At 39.9% G+C, this 20,184-nt stretch overlaps 1 protein-coding gene across 1 annotated transcript in view; it reads right to left on the bottom strand.

Annotated features, from left to right (window-relative positions):
* The window catches only part of CC2D2B (coiled-coil and C2 domain containing 2B), a 90,103-nt gene that overhangs the window by 1,038 nt on the left and 68,881 nt on the right, over window positions 1-20,184 (bottom strand). The window contains exons 25-33 of the mRNA XM_045876273.1: window positions 17,242-17,340; window positions 14,482-14,664; window positions 14,118-14,315; window positions 12,127-12,216; window positions 10,240-10,353; window positions 8,206-8,340; window positions 7,687-7,809; window positions 2,890-2,948; window positions 1,025-1,202 (exon numbers count right to left, since the gene is read on the bottom strand). Of these exons, the coding sequence (XP_045732229.1) occupies window positions 1,025-1,202; window positions 2,890-2,948; window positions 7,687-7,809; window positions 8,206-8,340; window positions 10,240-10,353; window positions 12,127-12,216; window positions 14,118-14,315; window positions 14,482-14,664; window positions 17,242-17,340 (1,179 nt within the window). The remainder of the gene's footprint in view (window positions 1-1,024; window positions 1,203-2,889; window positions 2,949-7,686; window positions 7,810-8,205; window positions 8,341-10,239; window positions 10,354-12,126; window positions 12,217-14,117; window positions 14,316-14,481; window positions 14,665-17,241; window positions 17,341-20,184) is intronic.

The raw sequence follows: 20,184 nt of genomic DNA, 5'->3' as shown, positions 1-20,184 counted from the left end.
TGGAAAGTATAGAGAAGTTAGGTTACTTGGTCAACGCTAGTGAGTGGTTGAACCAGGGTTTGAATCCAAGCCACAGGATTCAGCTCAGGTTTATGATTGTGTGTTATTAAATAGATAATTTTACAAAGAAATTCTAAGTTTTAAACCTTGGCTTATATTGCTTTGCTTACCTGTTTACCCCTAATTCTGTTTTTTTTTTTTTAATGCAAAACAAAACAGTTCCTCCCTATTCATGAATAAATAGCACCTGCAGCTCCCCCCGACCTGACAGCCTAAGTACTGAACTCCCAACAGATTCTTTCCTTTCTTCTCTCATAGGGTTTCCCTAGGAGATATTTCCTAGTCTATGGGATAGTAGGGGGAAAGAATCTCACTTTTGGGAGGCTGGGGCTTTCAAAAACCCACCGGAACAGTTCATAGGGAAGAGTCGGTGAGAGGATATCCAGAGCTGGGGGTAGGTAGAGGAAAAGAAGAAGGACCCTAGCAATATACCAAATGCCCACCATGTTTGGTTATGAACTTGTTGAGTTTGAGATGCCTTTTAACCATCCAGGATGATGTCAAATGTGTTGGTAAATACATAAGAGAGGAGATCAGGAGAGAAGTCCAGGCTGGGTACATGCATTTGGAGTATTTTGCATATAAAAGATATTAAAGTTTGCCTGGAGTCCTCTTGCCCAGAACCAAGGACAGGGAATCTATTCTATTACTACCACCAAGGGATCATTTTTCAATTTCTCGTTGCAGGTGATTTCCTTTTGGTCATCTCTTTCCAGAGGTTGTGATTTATATAACATACTACATATGACCAATTCCAAGAAAATGTCATGCAGTGTAGTCATGGTAATAGCTGTTCAGTATATCTGAAATTTCTTAGTCTTTAAATAAATGTATTTTAATGTCATATCATCCATCATCTAGGATCAAGATAAAAGCATTTCAGGGATATTTAAGGCTACTATTACCTAGTAATGAACAACATAGATAAAACAAATGTTATTAATGCACTAAATCATATACACACCCAATAAAACTGTAGTAGTCTTTCAAATTCACTCTCTTCTTCAGATGAAACAAAGCTTCCAGTGCCAAGTTCTAGTTTAGGAAGGATTTTTCGCAAAATATAAGTGCATTGTCGATTCCAACGTGTTGGCTGTTTAGGTCGCCATTCCATCATTTTACATTTCAGAGTCCTTTCAATCCTAACATAAGAATGCAAAGATTAGTTTATGACAAATTACAATTTGTTTAATAAATGTGTAAGAGTTTCGGCACTTTGCTCAAGTATGAGAATGATATATTTTTTTTTAATTTAGGATGAACCAGACCTCTATGGCTAAGGTTATCTGCCATCATTCACATTATTAAGTTGGGGAGAAGCAGCTCTTGCTTGGCTTGGGAAAGCAAGAAGCTTCCTGGAGTAGCCAGCAATGAGATCTCAGGGGCACAGCTCTTTTCCAGTTACCTGTGTGTAGGCAGCTGCCTACTGGGTGTGATGTGACAACCATCTACTGTCTGGTCACTGGACCGACATCCCCATTCTCCAGGACCCTCCCCTGCCATAAAACATTGTGTTTCCAAGGAACTGCATTTACCAAAGTTCAGATATCTGGTCTGGGTGATGTTAGCAGGGATGGATTTATTAGATCAGTTAATTCAGCAAGCAGAGTTGGAAGGAAATAGGCACAGACTGATAAGTATGATGATCAGGTTCCCCTACTAGAATGTACCCTCTGTAAGGGCAGGGATTTGTGCCTGTATATTCAGCCCCTAGAACAGTGCCTGCTGGTAGACTGTTCCAGGGACAGTGCAGGTTGGATTGATGGGGCCCACTTGGGAAGCCTCATCTCTGCACAGAATCAGTGTGTGCTCTAAAAAAAAGCCACTGGGAGTCTCCTCTTGGCTGAGTCTGTGGTGTAACCAAGCAGTTTGGAGTTTGCTGTCTCAGTAGTAGCTAAGCATCAGAATCACTAATAAGGCTTTATCAACATATTGTACCTCCAGATACCGATTCAACAGGCCTGGTCTGGGACCCTGGCATCTGTATTTTTAAATAGTTCTAGAATCTATGAATCTGATTCTGATAAAAAACCAGAAGCTGGGAATCATTTCTCTAGCCCATTTCTTCCCCTTTTTTGTTAAGAATTGAGGAAAAAGGAAGGGAATAAGAGGTGGGAGTTGTGTGCTAGTGAGATAAGAGAGTAGCAAAATTATTTTTGTCATGCTTTGTTTTGATCAGTTGGTAGCAGCTTATGTGGCAGCCTACTATGTCGGCATGAGTCACTGGAGGCAGTAAGATCTAGAAGCTTCTGACACGTCTGGAGTAGGAGTAAGGCCTGCTGCAAAGTTTGTGACTTTGACAAACTTGTTCAGCTTGACTGAGTAACTCCTTAGGGCACGTGTGTGTGTGGTGTGTGTGTGTGTGTATGTGTAAGGGAAGGGGTTAGTGCTGGGGGTGGGTGTAGGACAGTATTGATGTTACCACCCAACTTGGATGTTTTTTCCATACTCCAAGTGGTGGGCCATTTACCTTCATGTCCTTTCAAGAGGTATTAGCTATCACATTATTATTATTACTCTAACATCAACAAGTGTCTGTGTTGAGAACTTCCCAACAGCAGCCCCACAATGTTTCCAGAGGCAACCATTTTTTTTACTTCGATGGTCTTTTTAAGGAGTGTTCTGGAATGGCAGAGGGGCTGCTTTTCGATGCACAGACCAAAAGACAGCTGACTCAGTGGAAGAGACTATTATAAACTCCATTTCCTGCTTCTGTTGCGGAATCTAGAGGTATTTTGAGAGACTGGGTTAGAGGACTGAAAGGTGGAAGGAGGACTGAAAGATTCGGGAGAAAACGTAGTAATTGTAAGATATAAATAAAGGTGATACCTGTTCTTTAGATCTTCTATCATGCTTTTACTAGTCTCACAATAAATTATTTCTTCAGGCTGAAATATACAGACAATTGAAAGTCAAAAAAGATTCTAGGGAGACAACCTTTACATCGCGGTCACTCCTGGAGTGCGAACTGTAACAAGGGGAACCCAAACCCCTTTCATGTGGCAAAATCACTCCACTACAGAGGCACCAAGGTCAAACAGATCACAGTGCTTCCTTTGATTTTAGTACTACTTTACCAGAGCACAGGATGAGGAATTAGGGTATTTTTCCTAGATGAGACGGAGCTGCTGCCCACATTCATTTATTCAAACAAGCATTTGCCATATTTATAGATAAGACCAGATAGCCTTTGGCAAGCTGCTTTAGTCTCTTCCACTGATCAACTGGGGTCTAGGTGAAGTTACTTAACCTGAGTCTCAGTTACCACATCTTTAAAAGAGGGACAATAATCGTACTGATGTCCCTAGGGTCTTGTGAAGATTTTGAAATAAAGTAATACACGCAGAGCCTGGCACATATTGTTCAATAAAATCAGGTATTATTGTTATTACTACTCCTTTAACATGGTTTATCATCTTCCTTTTTTGAGTATCCTTTTCTTTCAGCTTGCAGGAGCTGGGTCTTTTTGTTTGCGTGCGTGTGTGTGTGTGTGTGTGTGTGTGTGTGTGTGTGGTCCATTTCAATTTCCCCTGTCTCCAAGCCATTGTAAAAACAGCAGAGAGCAATGCTCTACCACGTTCCCCATATTCCCTTCCCTGCCCTATGGGATTTGCTGCAAGGAGAGAGGACTCTTTAAGTCTACCACCCAAACCAGCCCTCCCCGCCCTATCTCGCAGGGCTCACGTGGACAAGAAGGCTGGGTTTAGACATTTTAACTTTGGGCATTCCTGAACTGAGAAACAGAGAAAGCTGTAGAGACAGGGACACGAGTGGAAGGAGCGTTGTGCAAAAAGACGGCAACAGTTCTTAGACCTCTAGGTGCTAGAATATCTCAGGAGTGATGGAGAAGATTCAGTCTGTCACGTGGTGATCTAAGCCAGTGGTCCTTGAAGTGTGCCCCCCACCCCCACCCCAGACCAGCAACCTCACACCTGGGAAGCCGTTAGATACAATTTCTCAGTCCCCACATGGGACCCACTGAATCAGAAACTCCGAGGGCAAGGCTGAGCGCTCTGTGTTTCAGCAAGCCCTCCAGGGTTCTGGTGCCTGCCGTGGACAGATGTGACAACAGGCCCAGGCACAGGGAGCTTCCCCATAACAGATCCCGGCAGGAGATGGGAGGCACTGCAGAATGGGAACTATGAACTCCAGCGTCACGTTGCAGGGCCACCAGCTCTCTCAGACAGGACAAGTAAGCCGAATACCTTTATTGCTGCCACCAACCACTGTGCAACCCTCCAACACCTCCACTCCCCTCCCCCGCGCCTTCTCTCCCGCAGGTAACTCATGGATTAGTGAGGCCAACTTCAGGCCCGAAAAAGAGGCCTGGGTTATGTTAACTCGGTACAAATACCTCATAAAGGTTATTTGTCCACTTTCCTTTTTTGGCAAAGTCCCCTTTCTTTCCGGGAATTCCTATCTTTTAAAACTTCAAGAGGATTTTCCTGTTAACTTCATCTCTGCATACCCACATACTCATCTTACATGCTTAAATTTGTGTCTGCGATCACGATACAGAAGTGTTCACTACAGATAGCAGTTTATTTTGGGATGTGTGTGGCAAGACAGAAGATTGAGGGCCATTAACCCACAGGAAAGAAATCAGTAGAGATACAAGCCAAATGCAATTCTGAGTTTTATATTTATAGATTCAACTTGGCAAACGTTTCGTTTCCACGCTCAGGCAGAGTGGTTTTTAGAAACTACAGCTGTGATCATGGCAGCCTTGCCTTAGTGCTGTTGGCTTCTGACTGCCCTGAGACACAGGGACACATCCTTAGCAGGACTCTGCTCAACGCTGAGCTTGTCTTGCTCGCTCCCTGGCAACGGCCAAGCTGCCTTTCAGCTGCTCCCCAGATCCCTCCATGCCCCGCACGTCTTCGTGCTTGCTGTACCCTCACTCTGCTGCGTGGTTGTCCACCCTGAATTTCCCCTCGGCCGGCTCCTGCTCACCTTCCTCCCTTTGCCCCTCATCCCTTTTTCCCAGGAAGCCCAGCAACTGTCCTTCCCCTCAGGTCCTCCTGCTGCATGCTCCCAAAGCACACTCATTTCTTCTGTAATCACATTTACCACTCTGTCCTGCAAGGGCTTGCTTCTTTCTCTTTGCTCCTTGAGAACACAAGCCCCCAGACTACTGAGACATGTCTTTTCCTTGTGGAACCCATGCCTGACACAGCCCTGGCTCAGCAGGCATGCAAGAAGCGCTCACTAAACGCCTAATAGACTGATTAATAGAACACATAAGACCTCATCTCTAAATGTACCGTTCTCCTCCCTAGGGGGCAGCAGGGCATCAGTCACAACTTTGGGAGGGCAAGAGTAAGGCATGGCCTATGGATGCTGAAAGTGCTTGCTCAAGAGAAATAAGCGCATTTCCCCTTCTTTAAAATGACTTTACAAACAGGAAATATAAAATATATATATATGCTTGCAACATGTGGAGAATGTTTAGAAGGACGCACAACTAAGTTACTACTAAGAGTGGTTATTTCTTAGTGAGGAAAAATGCTGAAGGGGGGGACATTCTTTATACAGTTTAGTACTGTTTGATCCCTTCCCTGCAACCTCCATGCATTCTTTTTGGTATTGTCAAATGCCTCAAATACACAGACAAGCATTGAGAATAACGTAATGAACATCCACTCAACTTACCTACCACTTAGCTATATCTAATATTTGCATTCTTCTATATTTGTTTTAGATTTTTTAAAAAGAAGTAAAACATTACAGATAGACTTGAAGTACTTTGTATGTTGCTCCCTGATCTCATTTTGTTTTTTGTCTCCAAAGGTAGCCTTTCACCTAAATTTGGTATTTATCATTCCTATGAATGCTTTTACATTATCACTATGTGTCTATATATACATAAACAACACATAGTTTTCAAACTTTTATTATATAAGTGATTTTGTACTCTATGTGTCATTTCACATATTCTTTGTTTTGCTTAACATTACTTTTTAAATATTCATTCATGTTGATGTGCATGGCTCTAGACCAGTCGTTCTCAACCTCGGCGGCACATTGGAATCACCCGGGGAGCTTTAAATAATAATACAGGTGTGCGAGTTCCACCCTCAGAGATTCTGATGTAACTGATACACAGTCCAAGTTGAGAACTAGTGTAAATTGTTTTATTTTTTTCTTACTACTATATAGAAGATTTCATAGTATGAATACTTCATAACTCATGTATTCTTTTTCTGGTGGATGAATTGTTTCTTTCCTTTTTTAAAAAATATTTTATTTATTTGACAGAGAGAGACACAGCGAGAGAGGGAACACAAGCAGGGGGAGTGGGAGAGGGAGAAGCAGGCTTCCCGCAGAGTGGGGAGCCCGATGTGGGCTCGATCCCAGGACCCTGGGACCATGACCTGAGCCAAAGGCAGACGATTAATGACTGAGCCACCCAGGTGCCCCTCTTTCTTTTTTTTAATCTTTTTTTGCTATTTCAAGCAATTCTATAATGAACATTATTGTACTTGTTTCCCTGTGCTTGCTCCTTTATGGTATATACTTAGAAGTTGAATTGGTGGATCAAAGATGGAGCATCTTCAATTTTATCAGATATCATCATAATGCTTTCCAAAGTATTTATAGCAATTTACCTTCCCACCATTTCTCTGCTTCTTTGCCAACACTTGGTATGATCACACTTAAAATTTCTTTTGTCAATCTTATACATGTGAAGTAGTGTTTTGTTTTAAATTGTATTTCTCTGATTGTGAGTGAGATTGAGCATTCAAGTTTCTGCTTCTATGAACTGTTTTCTGCCTATTTTTCTACTTTTTTTTTTCTCTCACTTTCTCTGGGCTCGTAGCTCTTAGTTTATGGATTTTGCCATTGCTTGCACCCTGCTGTGCCCTGGCCCTCAATCCAGAAACAGCCACTGAAGTGAAATTTGGGGTGTCCTCACAAAGTGACACTGAGTCCATCACAGATCCACTGGCTGAGCCATCTCTGGTCATTAGGTTGTTCTTGACCTCAGGTGTGAGGTGCTTCCTCCTCCTGCCTCTTATGCCCCAGGCAGTGAGTCTGCAGCGTTCCTTCCCCATCTTCTTTCAAGAGTAGTGAAGTAGGAAGCCCCATCACAACCCCTGACTCCAAAAAGTGGGACTAGCTCTGGTTCCCTGGATTTCATGAACCATTTTCAGACCTTGCTGCTGTCGCCTGTTTGGCCCTACTCACTGCTAGTATTTCTGTCCTGTTTCTATTCCATGAGACAATCGTCATGGTGGAGCCCCGATAAGCCTTCTATTTTTCAATTTTTATATTTTACCATTGCCACGGATGTGGAACAGAAGGACTAGGTCAAAGTAAATTTACTGCACCATCTTAACATTATATTTTCAGTTTTAGAATAAATATTAAAAATTTTTACTTTAAAATCTAAATTCACATTTAAGATGATACCTTCTTCTCAACTCTTCTTTTCTGCAAGCAGAGGAGTATGGTTAGACTAGCCCAAACTCAGGCTGGATGGCGAAGAAAACTAGATTTTATTAATATTGCCAGGTAAATCAACATGCAACCAGCTATATAAACATAACAAGAGCTGGTATGACTGGCAAAGATTAGAATAAATGGTAACTTTCATACAGACACACCTGGAAAAATATAATTTACCTGTATGGTATGTGCTTTTGTCCCTTGGAAATTTTTTGGAAGCAACTGTTTCCAGAAACTTTCCTTTGAATAGTCAAAATGTACAGCCATCGGTGTATTATTTTCTTGAATATTAAACCAGACCTATTAAAACATAAACATAAAATCAGTATAGGCACATGGGAGCACAAAGGCTCTACCTGGTTAGGATGGAGCAAAATTTTACAGTCCTACTACCAAATGAAGTGGTAGAAGCCAAAGGAGGTTCTGAGGTCAGAAGTAAAACAATTCTAGGGGTATGTGAACATTAGACTGATTACTGGTGCTCAATCTTGGAGGCACTACAGAATCACCTGAGGAACTTTATGGATAAAAGTTTTCCCTGGCTCCATATCCCAGGGATTCTAACTGAACATCTGTAGTTTCCTCAGAGTTTTCCACACAATTCTAATGTAGAGCCAGGGTAGAGGTCCACTGTTTGACTCTCAGGCGATAACTCAAAATAAGATTCCGCGCCCCCCACACCCGCCATATACTTACATTTCGATCATCAAACAAACAGTCTACACTTTGTAAGGGACAAAATGGGTCAAACTGCTTATGACATTGCCCAGTTAATGGATTCCAAAGCAAATATTCATCAATTTCTTGAGTTAATACATAAGCCACTTGTCCCTATATGAGGAAAAAGAGCTACAGTCATGTTTGGTGGGTGGTTGACTTAACTCATTTTTGTATGTGGAAATTATAACGTAAGTATGTGATATCTTTGATTTCTAAAAGTCTTTTTTAGGGTCTTCAAAGTCTTTTTGAAAAGCAAAAAAGCCAAAGCTCCAGAAATCCGCAGGCCCAGGCTAGCATGAAGATTCAAAGAAGAGAACTTTTGAGCTGGTGCTGCCATGTACAGCCCTGTAGGGTGTACCCTCGCAGCAGTAAAACATGTTGTTCTAGAAAAATCCGTATACTCTGACAACAGCTAGCACTGAAATGTTTTGAGGTAGGGATACTTTGGCCTAATTCACACAAAGGCACTATATGGACTAGCCCTGCTTTGAGTGGAATATACTTGGGGACTGAAGGGGAACACCACGCAGAGTTAGGAAATGGACACTTGCCTAAGGCTCTGAAAAAGCCAAGTGAAGTTAAAAAGCCATTAAGTTAATTTTAAGAACAAGATCTGAAGTTAGAGGCTAGAGAGAAAGTATATAGGAAACCATCTGAGGAATAAAAGTAGTCATTATGTTATTATTCTGTTCTGAACATACCTTTTTAAGTTCAAAGTTTTCTTAGAAAAGAATAACAATTTCAGGTAATAATAATAAAGACTATTGAACATTTATTGGGAATTTATGTGCACCAGGTATTGTGCTCAACATTCACACGAAATTTTTTCACTTGCATTCACTTCAAGTTCTTTGAGATGGGGTGATCATTATGCCCATCTTCCAGATAGAGTCAGAGGTTGAGGGGCTTGTCTAGCGTAACAGTAAATGGCATTAGTCCTGTTTAGGGAGAGGATAACTGAAGCTCAGAGAAGTAAACAAGCTAAGATCACACAGTTAGTAAACGGCATTGCTGGGTTTTAAACCCTTCTTTGACTGACTCCCAAACACAAATTCTTAACACCGGGCTGTGCAGCCTGGTCTCTCCAAAGCTCTTGTTCTTTATCACTGCGCTCAGCTTCTTTACAATAAAGAGGAGGCCTCACCTCAGCCACACAGCTGAGGTGAAACACACAGCTTAGGTGCCACCCACCGTGTTGACTCACAGGCACAAAAAGCAAACGTTTGTTGAAATATTGTCAACTGTTTACTGCCATCTAGTGGCACTTAAAGCTACACAGGGGGATGGCAAGGGGGGAGATTAACCATGACAAAAATAATAAGCCATGCCAAGGAAATATAGAGAAATAAGTGATCATAACACAAAGCCTAAAACCGGACTGGAAATCTTGACCCTTATCAAGATATTCATGGTAGAAATAGAAACAATCCAAAAGACGATAGCTTTCTGGAGGTATGAATGCAGGAGCATATTTAAGTTGTAAAAATTTCAGGTAGGTAAACACAAATTTCAGACCCACATCTTGTATGACTAAAAACTGAGGAAGGAAGAATAGGGAGAAGTATTTCTTAAGGATCTTTAAATCTATTATTAGAAAGTTATAAAGATGATGGTGGTTGATAGTTAACAACCCCTACAACTACTGCTATGACTATTGTTACATCACCACAACCACCACCACCATAACCACCATTTATTGAGTATTTGCTATGAACCAAGGTGCCGTTCTCAGTGTCACATATTCACTATGTAATTTAATATCTTAGTAACCCCATGAAGTAGCACTATTATTAGTACAGCTTTACAAAGAAAAGTGAAGGAAAGCCTTTCTTTACATGGTGGTCATTTTGATGAGCCAACAGTATCCTCTTAACTAAATAACTGGTTGCACATGAAATTCCCCAATTAGCTTGTGAAAAGGCAGAAAACTGGGTTTGGCGTCTTTTAAACTTGCAGCTGAAGGCTGATTAGTTTTGTTTACACTATTTAAGTATTAACTCCAGCACTTACTTCCAACATTGAGGTCCCCAGGAGGACCAAAGCTTTCTTTCCAAAATACAGAAAGAAATTACAGAGTAGTATGGCATGCTCTTCCTTATTTCCAATAGCCAAACTGATGCAGCACTGAGGCAAAGCAAAAGCAACAAGGCCAAAAGAAAACAGAAGAGAAAGATGAATAATATAAGCATCCAACAGATTTAGAGCCTCTCTGTTCCCTCCAGGTTCAAAGCTCTGATACCTCTGTCTGAGAAAACACTGGGGAGAACACTAACTTGGAATATAGGGGTCACCCTTACTATGGGACAATTAATGTGGATACTGTGTAAGTGACCAAATAGTTCATCATCCAAAAATAGGATATTTCTGTTTAGGACAAATATTAAACTGCCCTTGGAAAACAGGGACATACAGACTGATGTTTTAAGAAACCTCATCTGATAGGAAGTCACATAGAGTTTTTAGAGGAAAGGATCCCTTGGTCAATGGAGCTTCACTCTGTCCAATACCAATATAGTGCTCTCAACTCAAAGAGAGGAAGAGGATGGAGTTGAAGCCCCATCAGGAAGATGACTGAAACTTCTTCAACTGGAAGAACGGGGTGGGGAGAGACTCAGGAGTACTAATATTTACCTGAATGGTTATTTTTATGGTTATTTCTTAGATATTTTAGAGGCTCTTTCAATGTTCTGCAGGATCATAATACCCATGAACATATTCTGATTAGGTCAAAGAGTCTCAGAAGAGTCTAAAGTTAATGACAACTCTTTGAGTGCTACTAGATTTGAATCACTGAATCACTAGAACCACATGCTTGTGTCTCCCTTTGCAGAAGAAGACAGGGTAGCTGACTAATTAAGTTAGCCCTGTGCTCCCTAAATCCGTTTCAGCTCCATTCTAGCCTCTAAAACATTCTAGATTAAGTGCCAGGACCATTGGTTCCAGACGGAAAGTGTCCCTCTCTTAGGCTCCTGTCATACTAGTAATTTTCAATTAATAGTATTTATTGAATGCTTGCTACATTTACGTAAAAATATAAAAATAAATAATCAAGTCTACTTCTTCATTCAGAGGTTAAACTTGGGATATATATATGTACAAAGTGTGGGTGTAGGGTCAATATATAAGCAACTAAATATAATTTAGGGTGGAATGAAAAAACTGCTCTAATTAGGGTTGCCAGATTTGGGGGAAAAAGTAGATGACTAACTAAATCTGCACTTCAGATAAACAAATGTTTAGTATAAATATGTCTCAGATATTGCATGGGGCTTGTATTCTAGTTGGCAACGAATCTAAAGAGAACTTTAATCCAAGTGCTACAGAAGAGCAATGCTGTGTAAGCTCTTCATTCAGATGTGGGGAGGCTGGGCAAAGCTTCTGAGAAGTGGTGGTATTTGTCCTAGACACAGCATCTGTCCAGCTCCATAGTGACAAGCCATATTTCTCCCTGGAGGATGTCATAATATTGTACTCCTGGGATTCCCATCAAATTAAAATATTCATGAGCTACCACTTATAACGCTGAATAAGATTGTTCCTCTTTAAGAATTATTTCTATGGATTGTTATAGAGCTGAAAATGATGTATTAAATTATCAAATGCTTTCAAATTTCATAAGACAAAGTATTTCATAAGTGCATAAATGTTTCTTTAGGAGAAAGGTAAGAAATACTATATATTTCAATTATAAAACATAATGGGGGTGCTTGAGTGGCTCAGTTGGTTAAGGTCCGACTCTTGGTTTTCACTCAGGTCTTGATCTCATGGGTTGTGAGATCGAGCCCCATGCAGGGCTCCGTGCTCAGCGGGGAGTCGGCTTGAAATTCTCACCCTCTGCCCACCCCCCACTCATGCACGCACACACTTTCTCTCAAATAAATAAACACAATTCGTTACCTCTGATGTCATCCATATGTCAAAACCATCATTTTCATCCAGAATATCAGGCACAATAGGAATCAAAGATACAAAGCGAGCAATGAGGTCCTAGAATAATATTAACTAACATTTATTAAGTGCATACTACATGCCCATCACTAAGCACAGTGTTTTACATGCAATATCATCACATTTAGTGTATCCCACAAGCCCATCAAGTACATACTATTATTACTTTTGTTTTACATAAGAGGAAACAAGTATAGAGTGCTAAGATAACTTGCCCAGGATCACAGAGCTAACACAATGTATGGAGTCTCTGGGAATAAGCCCAAGTTAGCCTGACTCCAGAGAATGCCTGTTAACCATAACACTTCACTGTAATAAATTATTAAAGTGTTAAACATGATATATATTACATATATACCTTAAATTACAACTGTTAAGAATTTTTTAGAAAGATACTGAAGAATAGCAAAAGTTTGATTTGCTTTTTCCAAATCGATCAGAATTATTCTTATTCATACAAGCTTGTTACAAGCTGTTGAAGCTAGAAAATGTTGGTGCTGGAGACAAGGGCTCAGACTAAAGTAGGAAAGGAGAAAGGGATACAAGTAATGAGTCCACACAGAAAGTTTACTGATATTTTCACTGATTTATAATAGCCATCACTTAGGCACTAATGACCTCCTACATTGGTCACATTTCTGACTTCATGCAATTAATTAAACATGGTTCATAGTCCTTCATAAGCAAAGTTGCTAAGAGTTATATATATTTTTAAAAAGACAGAGATTGTCTTTGAAATAAATCTAGAGCATTATTAACTCCTTGGACTTTGGGTGATAGGAAACAGACGGGAAGAAACTTGTGATGGAAAGGTAGAGTGTAGACAGAGGCAACCTAAATTAGGACTTTTGATTTTATCCTAAAGAGTCCAACTAAGGGAGCTTTATAGTGGACAAATAATATAAATATTCTGAAGTAAGCCAACTGACTCAATCAAACCTGAATAAACAAAAGATATAAACCATTGTCCACGGATGCCCTTTAAGCAAAGCTAATTTTTTTCTCAAAAAGGAGACTTAAATTTCTGATTTCATATTTTCCTTTCCCAGAGTAGAAGGAGGTTTTGAGTCCATAGTGAATAAATCTTCATTTTATATGAAATTCAATTTTGAACATATGTCTCTCTTGTCAGCTGGTAAATAGATATGCATAAAGAAAAAGTCACATAAGGATGGAGTGGGAGGTGTTACGTTGGCAGTTTACAAAGAAAAATATAACACAGTTTCTTCATTCCCACATACAGTGAAAAGCTATCCTGAGAAGGACAAAACCCCTTTAGAAATGTAACTTTTAGGGCGCCTGGGTGGCTCAGTCGTTAAGCGTCTGCCTTCGGCTCAGCTCATGATCCCCGGGTCCTGGGATCAAGTCCCACATTGGGCTCCCTGCTCGGCGGGAAGCCTGCTTCTCCCTCTCCCACTCCCCCTGCTTGTGTTCCTGCTCTCGCTATCTCTCTCTCTGTCAAATAGATAAATAAAATCTTTAAAAAAAAAAAAAAGAAATGTAACTCTTAATTTTGCCTGGAAGTCAAAGGAATTTTTCAAAGTTTGGTAGAAATGTTACAAAGCCAGTGTGGTCATGTGAACTGCTGTAGCCACAGTGACTCTAGTCCAAGGGGGCAGAAATGAAAGGAATCTAGAAGAAATATTCTCCCCCATCTGGGGTTCGGGAGGACATACTGCAACATAGATGGTTTCTCTCTCAGGAAGCTGTCTTTGAAAGCAAAACAATTTTTAGTAAGAAAGTTATGCTCAAAGTTAATATAAAAAAGTAAACAAAATAAAAATAAATTAAGATTGACAAAAATATTCTAAAATTTACTATGGTGATGGCTGCACCACTCTGTGAATATACTAAAAACCATTTAATTTTACACCTTAGGTGGGTGAATTCTATGCAATGTGAATTATACATCAGTAAAGCTACTAAAATACGTATCTTACAAGCGTTGCATTAGAATCATGAAAAAACATATCCAGGAGTTGCTGAGGTGGATTTAGTGCCTTGATGTATCTGGTTACTAAGATCTGTAACCCTTCACCATTAAAGACAGTCGTTGTGATTCTTCGGTTGGGAAACATCGCCTTACAAGTTTTATTAAAAATCTGTGCTCTCTCCAAAACATCTGTTTGATCTGAAAACTAGAATAAAGTTCAAAATATTTTGACATGGTACCATGTTGTTCCCACAGGAAAATATCAAGAACCGATGTTCATTTTTACCAGCTTTGAAATTATTATTACTAGTTTTTAAAAGAGTTTATACTTCTTTAGTAGTACATGTAAAACAATTCAATGTAAAACCTACCTTGTCTAGTTCTGGATTACAGGTGACATGTGATATCTGAGGTTCAATGGTAGCAAAAATATTTAAGAAGGTATGTTCTTTTAAATTCTGCCCATTATAATCTTCTTTAGGAGACACATAAGTCTTACTCCAAGTATACCCAAGCAAAATTGGTGGAATATTTACTTGAAATGTTCCACTAATCTGAAAGAATATATCAATATAATAGATTCCACATGAGGAAAATACACATCAGCAAATACAGTACAGCCCATTTCAGTCTTCTCCAGAGGAGGAAACAGGCTTGCATGCGTACGTATGTGCTGGTTCTATGCACCTGCACAAGGATGATCACATTCTCCATGGTGGTCTATTCACAGGCACCCTTGACACTCTGGGTCCCTCATTAATATGAACTGTGTGGAGAGGGCATATGTTAGAAAGGGATGACATGAGGATGCAGGTTACCCTAACAGAATGACAGTTCTTAGAAGATCCAATTCAGGCTCAGAGAAAATGCTAAAAGACCATATTATGTTTTATATTCGGTCTAGAAAGAGAAGAAAAAATATAACAGCAGGAAGGACAATCCACAGGTCCACAGGAGGAGGGATCTTGTGTGTGTGTGTGTGTGTGTGTGTAGGTAGGAGCTAATTTACAATAATAACAACTAATAATAATAGCTAATAGTTATTGAGGACTTACTATGTGCAAGGCACTGTGCCAAATATTTGATATAGATCATATCATTCAATGAAGTAGGTATGGCTCTTAACTCCATCTTACAGAGAAGGAAACTGAGGCTCACAAAATTTAAGTGATTTGTGCAAACTCAGACAGCTAATGAGGTCTGTCCACTTTTGAAGTTCACATTGTCAACTACCTTTCTATCCTAGAGTCTGGCCTGAGACTGAGAGATATCGAGAGATTTACAGATGTAGGAATCCCTGTACGTCTAACAACTTAAATCTCTATTGCTGGGGTGCCTGGGTGGTTCAGTCGGTTAAGTGTCTGCCTTTGGCTCAGGTCATGATCCCAGAGTCCCCGGAATCCTGGAATCAAGCCCAGCATCAACACTGGGCTCCCTGCTCAGCGGGGAGTCTGCTTCTCCCTCTGCCCTTCACCCCACTCATGCTCTCTCACTCCCCGCCCTCTGCTCGTGCTCTCTGGCTCTTGGTCTCTCAAATAAATAAATATAATCTTTAAAAAAATAATAAATCTCTATTGCTCTTTATTTGCAGCCCTCGTACTTGCAACATGCTCCCGTGTGACATCCCTCTTGATGACACATTATGCAGACATTTCTCCTCTCCTCCCTAATATCCATTCTGTCCTCCTTTCTCACCAGTGGTTTTAGACAGCAACAGGACAGCCACACAGTGGCCAACTCACATAAATGTAAGAAGTCTGCCAGGGTTTTCTGAAAAGTGTCTGTTTTCCTGATACAGGCACGGCCCCTTCTTGCTTCACCCTGCTCTTTTCTACAACATGGATATGAGGCTGGAGGTGCATTGACCAATTTGCAATTATGAGGATGAAAGGTACATGATATTTATGTGATGTGATGATATTCTTGAGCTGCTGCACTGTCATCTAGACTCCTTTTTAGGTGAGATAAATAGACCCCTTGCATCACTGTTAGATTTTCTGGGGCAAATGGCTGAATGCAATACTAATACACACATAATTCCTTCTGAGTCAAATGCCCTCTTTTGTTTGACAAACCATCTTTAAGGACTTGATTCAAACGTTATCTTTTCTGTAAATACTTTCCTGACCTTTCATTCTCCTCCTCATACCCCTCTGACTCAGCCCTGACTCCTCTGAATACCCCACACTCCTCCAAGCCAGGAAGAGTAAGGTACTCCCTACTGTGTGTTCTCATAGTACTATCTCATGCCCCTATCAAAGCACTACAGCATTATTAGGTTGTACTAAAGTGTTAGTTTTCTTCTATAGACAGTGAGCTCCTTGAGGTAGAAAATTCATTTCTGAAACTTCTGTGTCTGGCATAGCTCTGTAAGAAAGTAACAAAGCCTAAAATGGAGTCTAGGCTGAGGTTTTTATATTTTGCTGGCCACGAAGGCATATTTGTGCTACATAACTCAACAGGAGAGCCCTGTGGGGATATCACAGAGACAGGTGCTAATCATCAGTCTCACCATTATCAACAAACAATCCCAAGGAGCTGAAACTCCTGGAACCCATGGTCACAAAGCAACATCACTTATCATTAATCAAAGAACATTCGTGAATCTGGTCCTAAAAAACTATTATATGCAAATATAAGTGTTGCTTTAAGACCTAAGGCTAGCTTTGCTATTCTTTTTTTTTTTTTTTTTTAAGATTTTACTTATTTATTTGACACACACAGAGAGAGAGAGAGAGCAGGAACACAAGCAGGGGGAGTGGGAGAGGGAGAAGGAGGCTTCCTGAGGAGCAGAGAGCTGGATGCCGGCTCTATCCCAGGACGCTGGGATCATGACCTGAGCCGAAGGCAGACACTTAATGACTGAGCCACCCAGGTGCCCCTAGCTTTGCTATTCTTTATCAGTGAACACACTAAAGATATAAGAAATAAATTTATGGGTGTCTCCTGTTCTAGAGACAGCTAAAACATTTAAATTCTGCAACATCCTAATGGCACTCAAATACAATATTGTTTTAACTGACCTACCAATATATCAATCACAGAATCTGATTCAAAGACAACAAACGGTACATTTCTATTTACCAGAGGTAAAAACTCAGAATAACTAGCAAATAATCACTTTCTATTACCTCAGATTGTTGCAGAAGAGCAGAGAAAGGGAAGACAATGGATCCAAGCCAATTCTTTCTTATATGTGAATGACTACTGCAGCTCTTGAAATAGGGATCCTATTAATATGAATAATTTTTCTATTACTTACTGTATACCATGTGATGAGTAATTTCACAAACTTGCAAATAATTATAAAAAATCATTTTTTCTTTTTAAAAAGAAACCAAAGAGTAAGCAGAAAGAATATTTTTCTCTTTAAAAGATAACTATTTTTTTAAAAGATTTTATTTATTTATTTGTCCAATAGAGAGAGAGAGTGAGTGTGTGCATAAGCAGGCAGAGCATCAGGCAGAGGGAGAAGCAGGCTCCCCGCCAAACAAGGAGCCTGATGCGAGACTCGATCCCAGGACCCTGGGATCATGACCTGAGCCGAAGGCAGACACTTAACCGACTGAGCCACCCAGGCATCCCAAGATAATTGATTATTTAAAGCAAAATAATAACCTATGGTGGAGTTTATGGCCTATGTATGGCTATTTACATTATTGTAGTAGATATGCTCTGTGCAGCAAACTTTGAAAATACACTAAAGAATACAAAGAATTGGGGCACCTGGGTCGCTCAGTGGTTAAACATCTGCCTTCGGCTCAGGTCATGATCCCAGGGTTCTGGGATCGAGCCTCACACTGGGCTCTCCGCTCAGCAGGAAGCCTGCTTCTCCCTCTCCCACTCTCCCTGCTTGTGTTCCCTCTCTCGCTGTCTCTCTGCCAAATAAATAAATAAAACCTTTAAAAAAAATAAAGAATACAAAGAATAAAACTTACCTTAACTCAACCCTGAAGACATCACCACCATTAACAACATTTTAAGATATTAAATGGTAGTGAAAATATGTCAAAATGATGAGGACACCCTCAAAGAGAAGAGAAGCATCATGGATGCTGGGTCAGTGAGAAAAGTAGACTTAGAATAGAAGTTTGATGGTTGATATAACATGGTCAAAAAGAAGCAGGTTTGTTGACATGGCTAAGTAATTTAAATGCATGACATGTCTATTGGAAACAGGTGACCCCCAAGGCTACCTCATTAAGCCCTTAAAACCATGTGATTCAGTTTTCTCTGATTTACCAAGCAGTCTTCTGAGCCCAGTTCAGTTTCTAAGAAAGGTTTCTCTGTGGAGAAGTGATTGCACGATAGACCAATTCTGACTGCTTGGTATGTTATGTTTCTTATGCTAGCTGACAGATTGTTTATTTTCCCTAAGGTCCTGATCATCTGTATCATGGGAATTTCAGATTTGCAAGATTGGTTTGATTTCCTTTCTTTCCTATCCTCAATTTAGCCTTGGGTAGAGCTGGCCTTACACTTCCAAGACCTTGTCATTAAAGAAGTAAACAACAGGCCATCCTGTTAAAGTAAACCATCCATCTGTGTACAAAGAGAAATTAATCATTTTGGCCTGTTTAGAATATTAGGATTGATTCTAGGCATGCTTAAGCCCCATCATGTTGCAAACTGGGAAAAGGAAATTGTGATAGTCATGTCAACTTGGCTGAGCTAGGGGATGCCCAGATACAGTAAAGCACTTTCTCTGGGTATGTCTGTGAGGGTGTTACTGAAGAGATCAGCACTTGAATCAGTAGACTGAGTAAAAAATCAGCCCTCATCAATGTGGCAGAAATCATCCAATCCTTCTGAGGGCCCGAATAGAACAAAAAGGTGGAGGAAAGGCAAATTATTTCTTCTTGAGTTGGGACATCCATCTTCTCCTGCTCTCGGACTTCAGAGCTCCTGGTTCTCAAGGGCTTTTGGACTTACACCAGCAGTTTCCATGTCCTCAGGCCTTTGTACTCAAACTGAATTATAGTGCTTGCTTTTCTGGTTCTCCAGCTTGCAAATGGCATATTGTGGCATATCTCAGCTTCTATAATCCCATGAGCCAATTCCCACAATAAATCTCCTCATATATATATCTTATATATAATTGATTCTGTTTCTCTGAATACTACTACAAAGATAATTAAAGGGGAAGAGGGGATATATACCATGTATGTGGGATTGGAAAGATCAATATTATAAAGATGTCAATTCTAATCGAATTGATCTATGTATTCAATCCATCCTAATAAAAGTCCTAACAGGTTTTGTCTTGTTTTTGGAAATCAACAAGCTGATTCTAATATTTATATGGAAATACAAAGAGCTAAGAATAGGCAAAGCAATCTTGAGGAAGAAAAACAAAGCTGAAAAACTTAGGTTTCTAGATATTGAGATTTATAACAAAGGTTTAGTAATTAAGACAGTGTGGTATCCATGTAAGGATAGATAATAGACCAATAGAACATAATAGAGATAACAGACCAATAGATCATAATAGAGTCCAGAAATAAACCCACATTTATACAGTCAGCAGATTTACAATAGTGATTCTGTAGTGCAGTGGGGGAGGGGATGATCCTTTCCATAAATGGTGCTGGGTCAACTAAATAGCCTTATGGCAAAAAAAGTAATCTTGAACCTCTAGCTCACAGACACATAAAGATCAATACTGGTTGGATTTTAGATCTAAATGTGAAAGATAAAATGATTCAACTTTTAGAAGCATCCACAGGATAATATCTTCATGAACTTAAGTGGGCAATATTTCTTAAATAGGACCCAAAAAAGCACCACCACTGCATTGCACTATACTAAATCAAGATTTTCTGTTCATCGAAAGACACATTAAAAAAGTAAAAAAGACAAGCCAGTGTGGGAAAAATACTTATAAAATGTATATCTGACAAAGTACTCATATCCAGAGTATACACAGAGCTGTTAAAAATCAATGGGAAAAAATGGGCAAAATACTTGAACACATCTTTCACAAAAGAGGATATCAAAATGGCCAATAAACATAGAAAATGGTGCTCAATTTCATGAATTATCATTAAAATGCAACTTAAAACCATAAGGTGATA

Source organism: Mirounga angustirostris, unplaced genomic scaffold (assembly GCF_029215605.1).
Source record: "Mirounga angustirostris isolate CCGP_5_RB_7025 unplaced genomic scaffold, mMirAng1.0.hap1 SCAF_6, whole genome shotgun sequence".
Classification (NCBI taxonomy): Eukaryota; Metazoa; Chordata; class Mammalia; order Carnivora; family Phocidae; genus Mirounga; species Mirounga angustirostris.
This window is presented reverse-complemented; position numbering and strand designations above follow the sequence as displayed.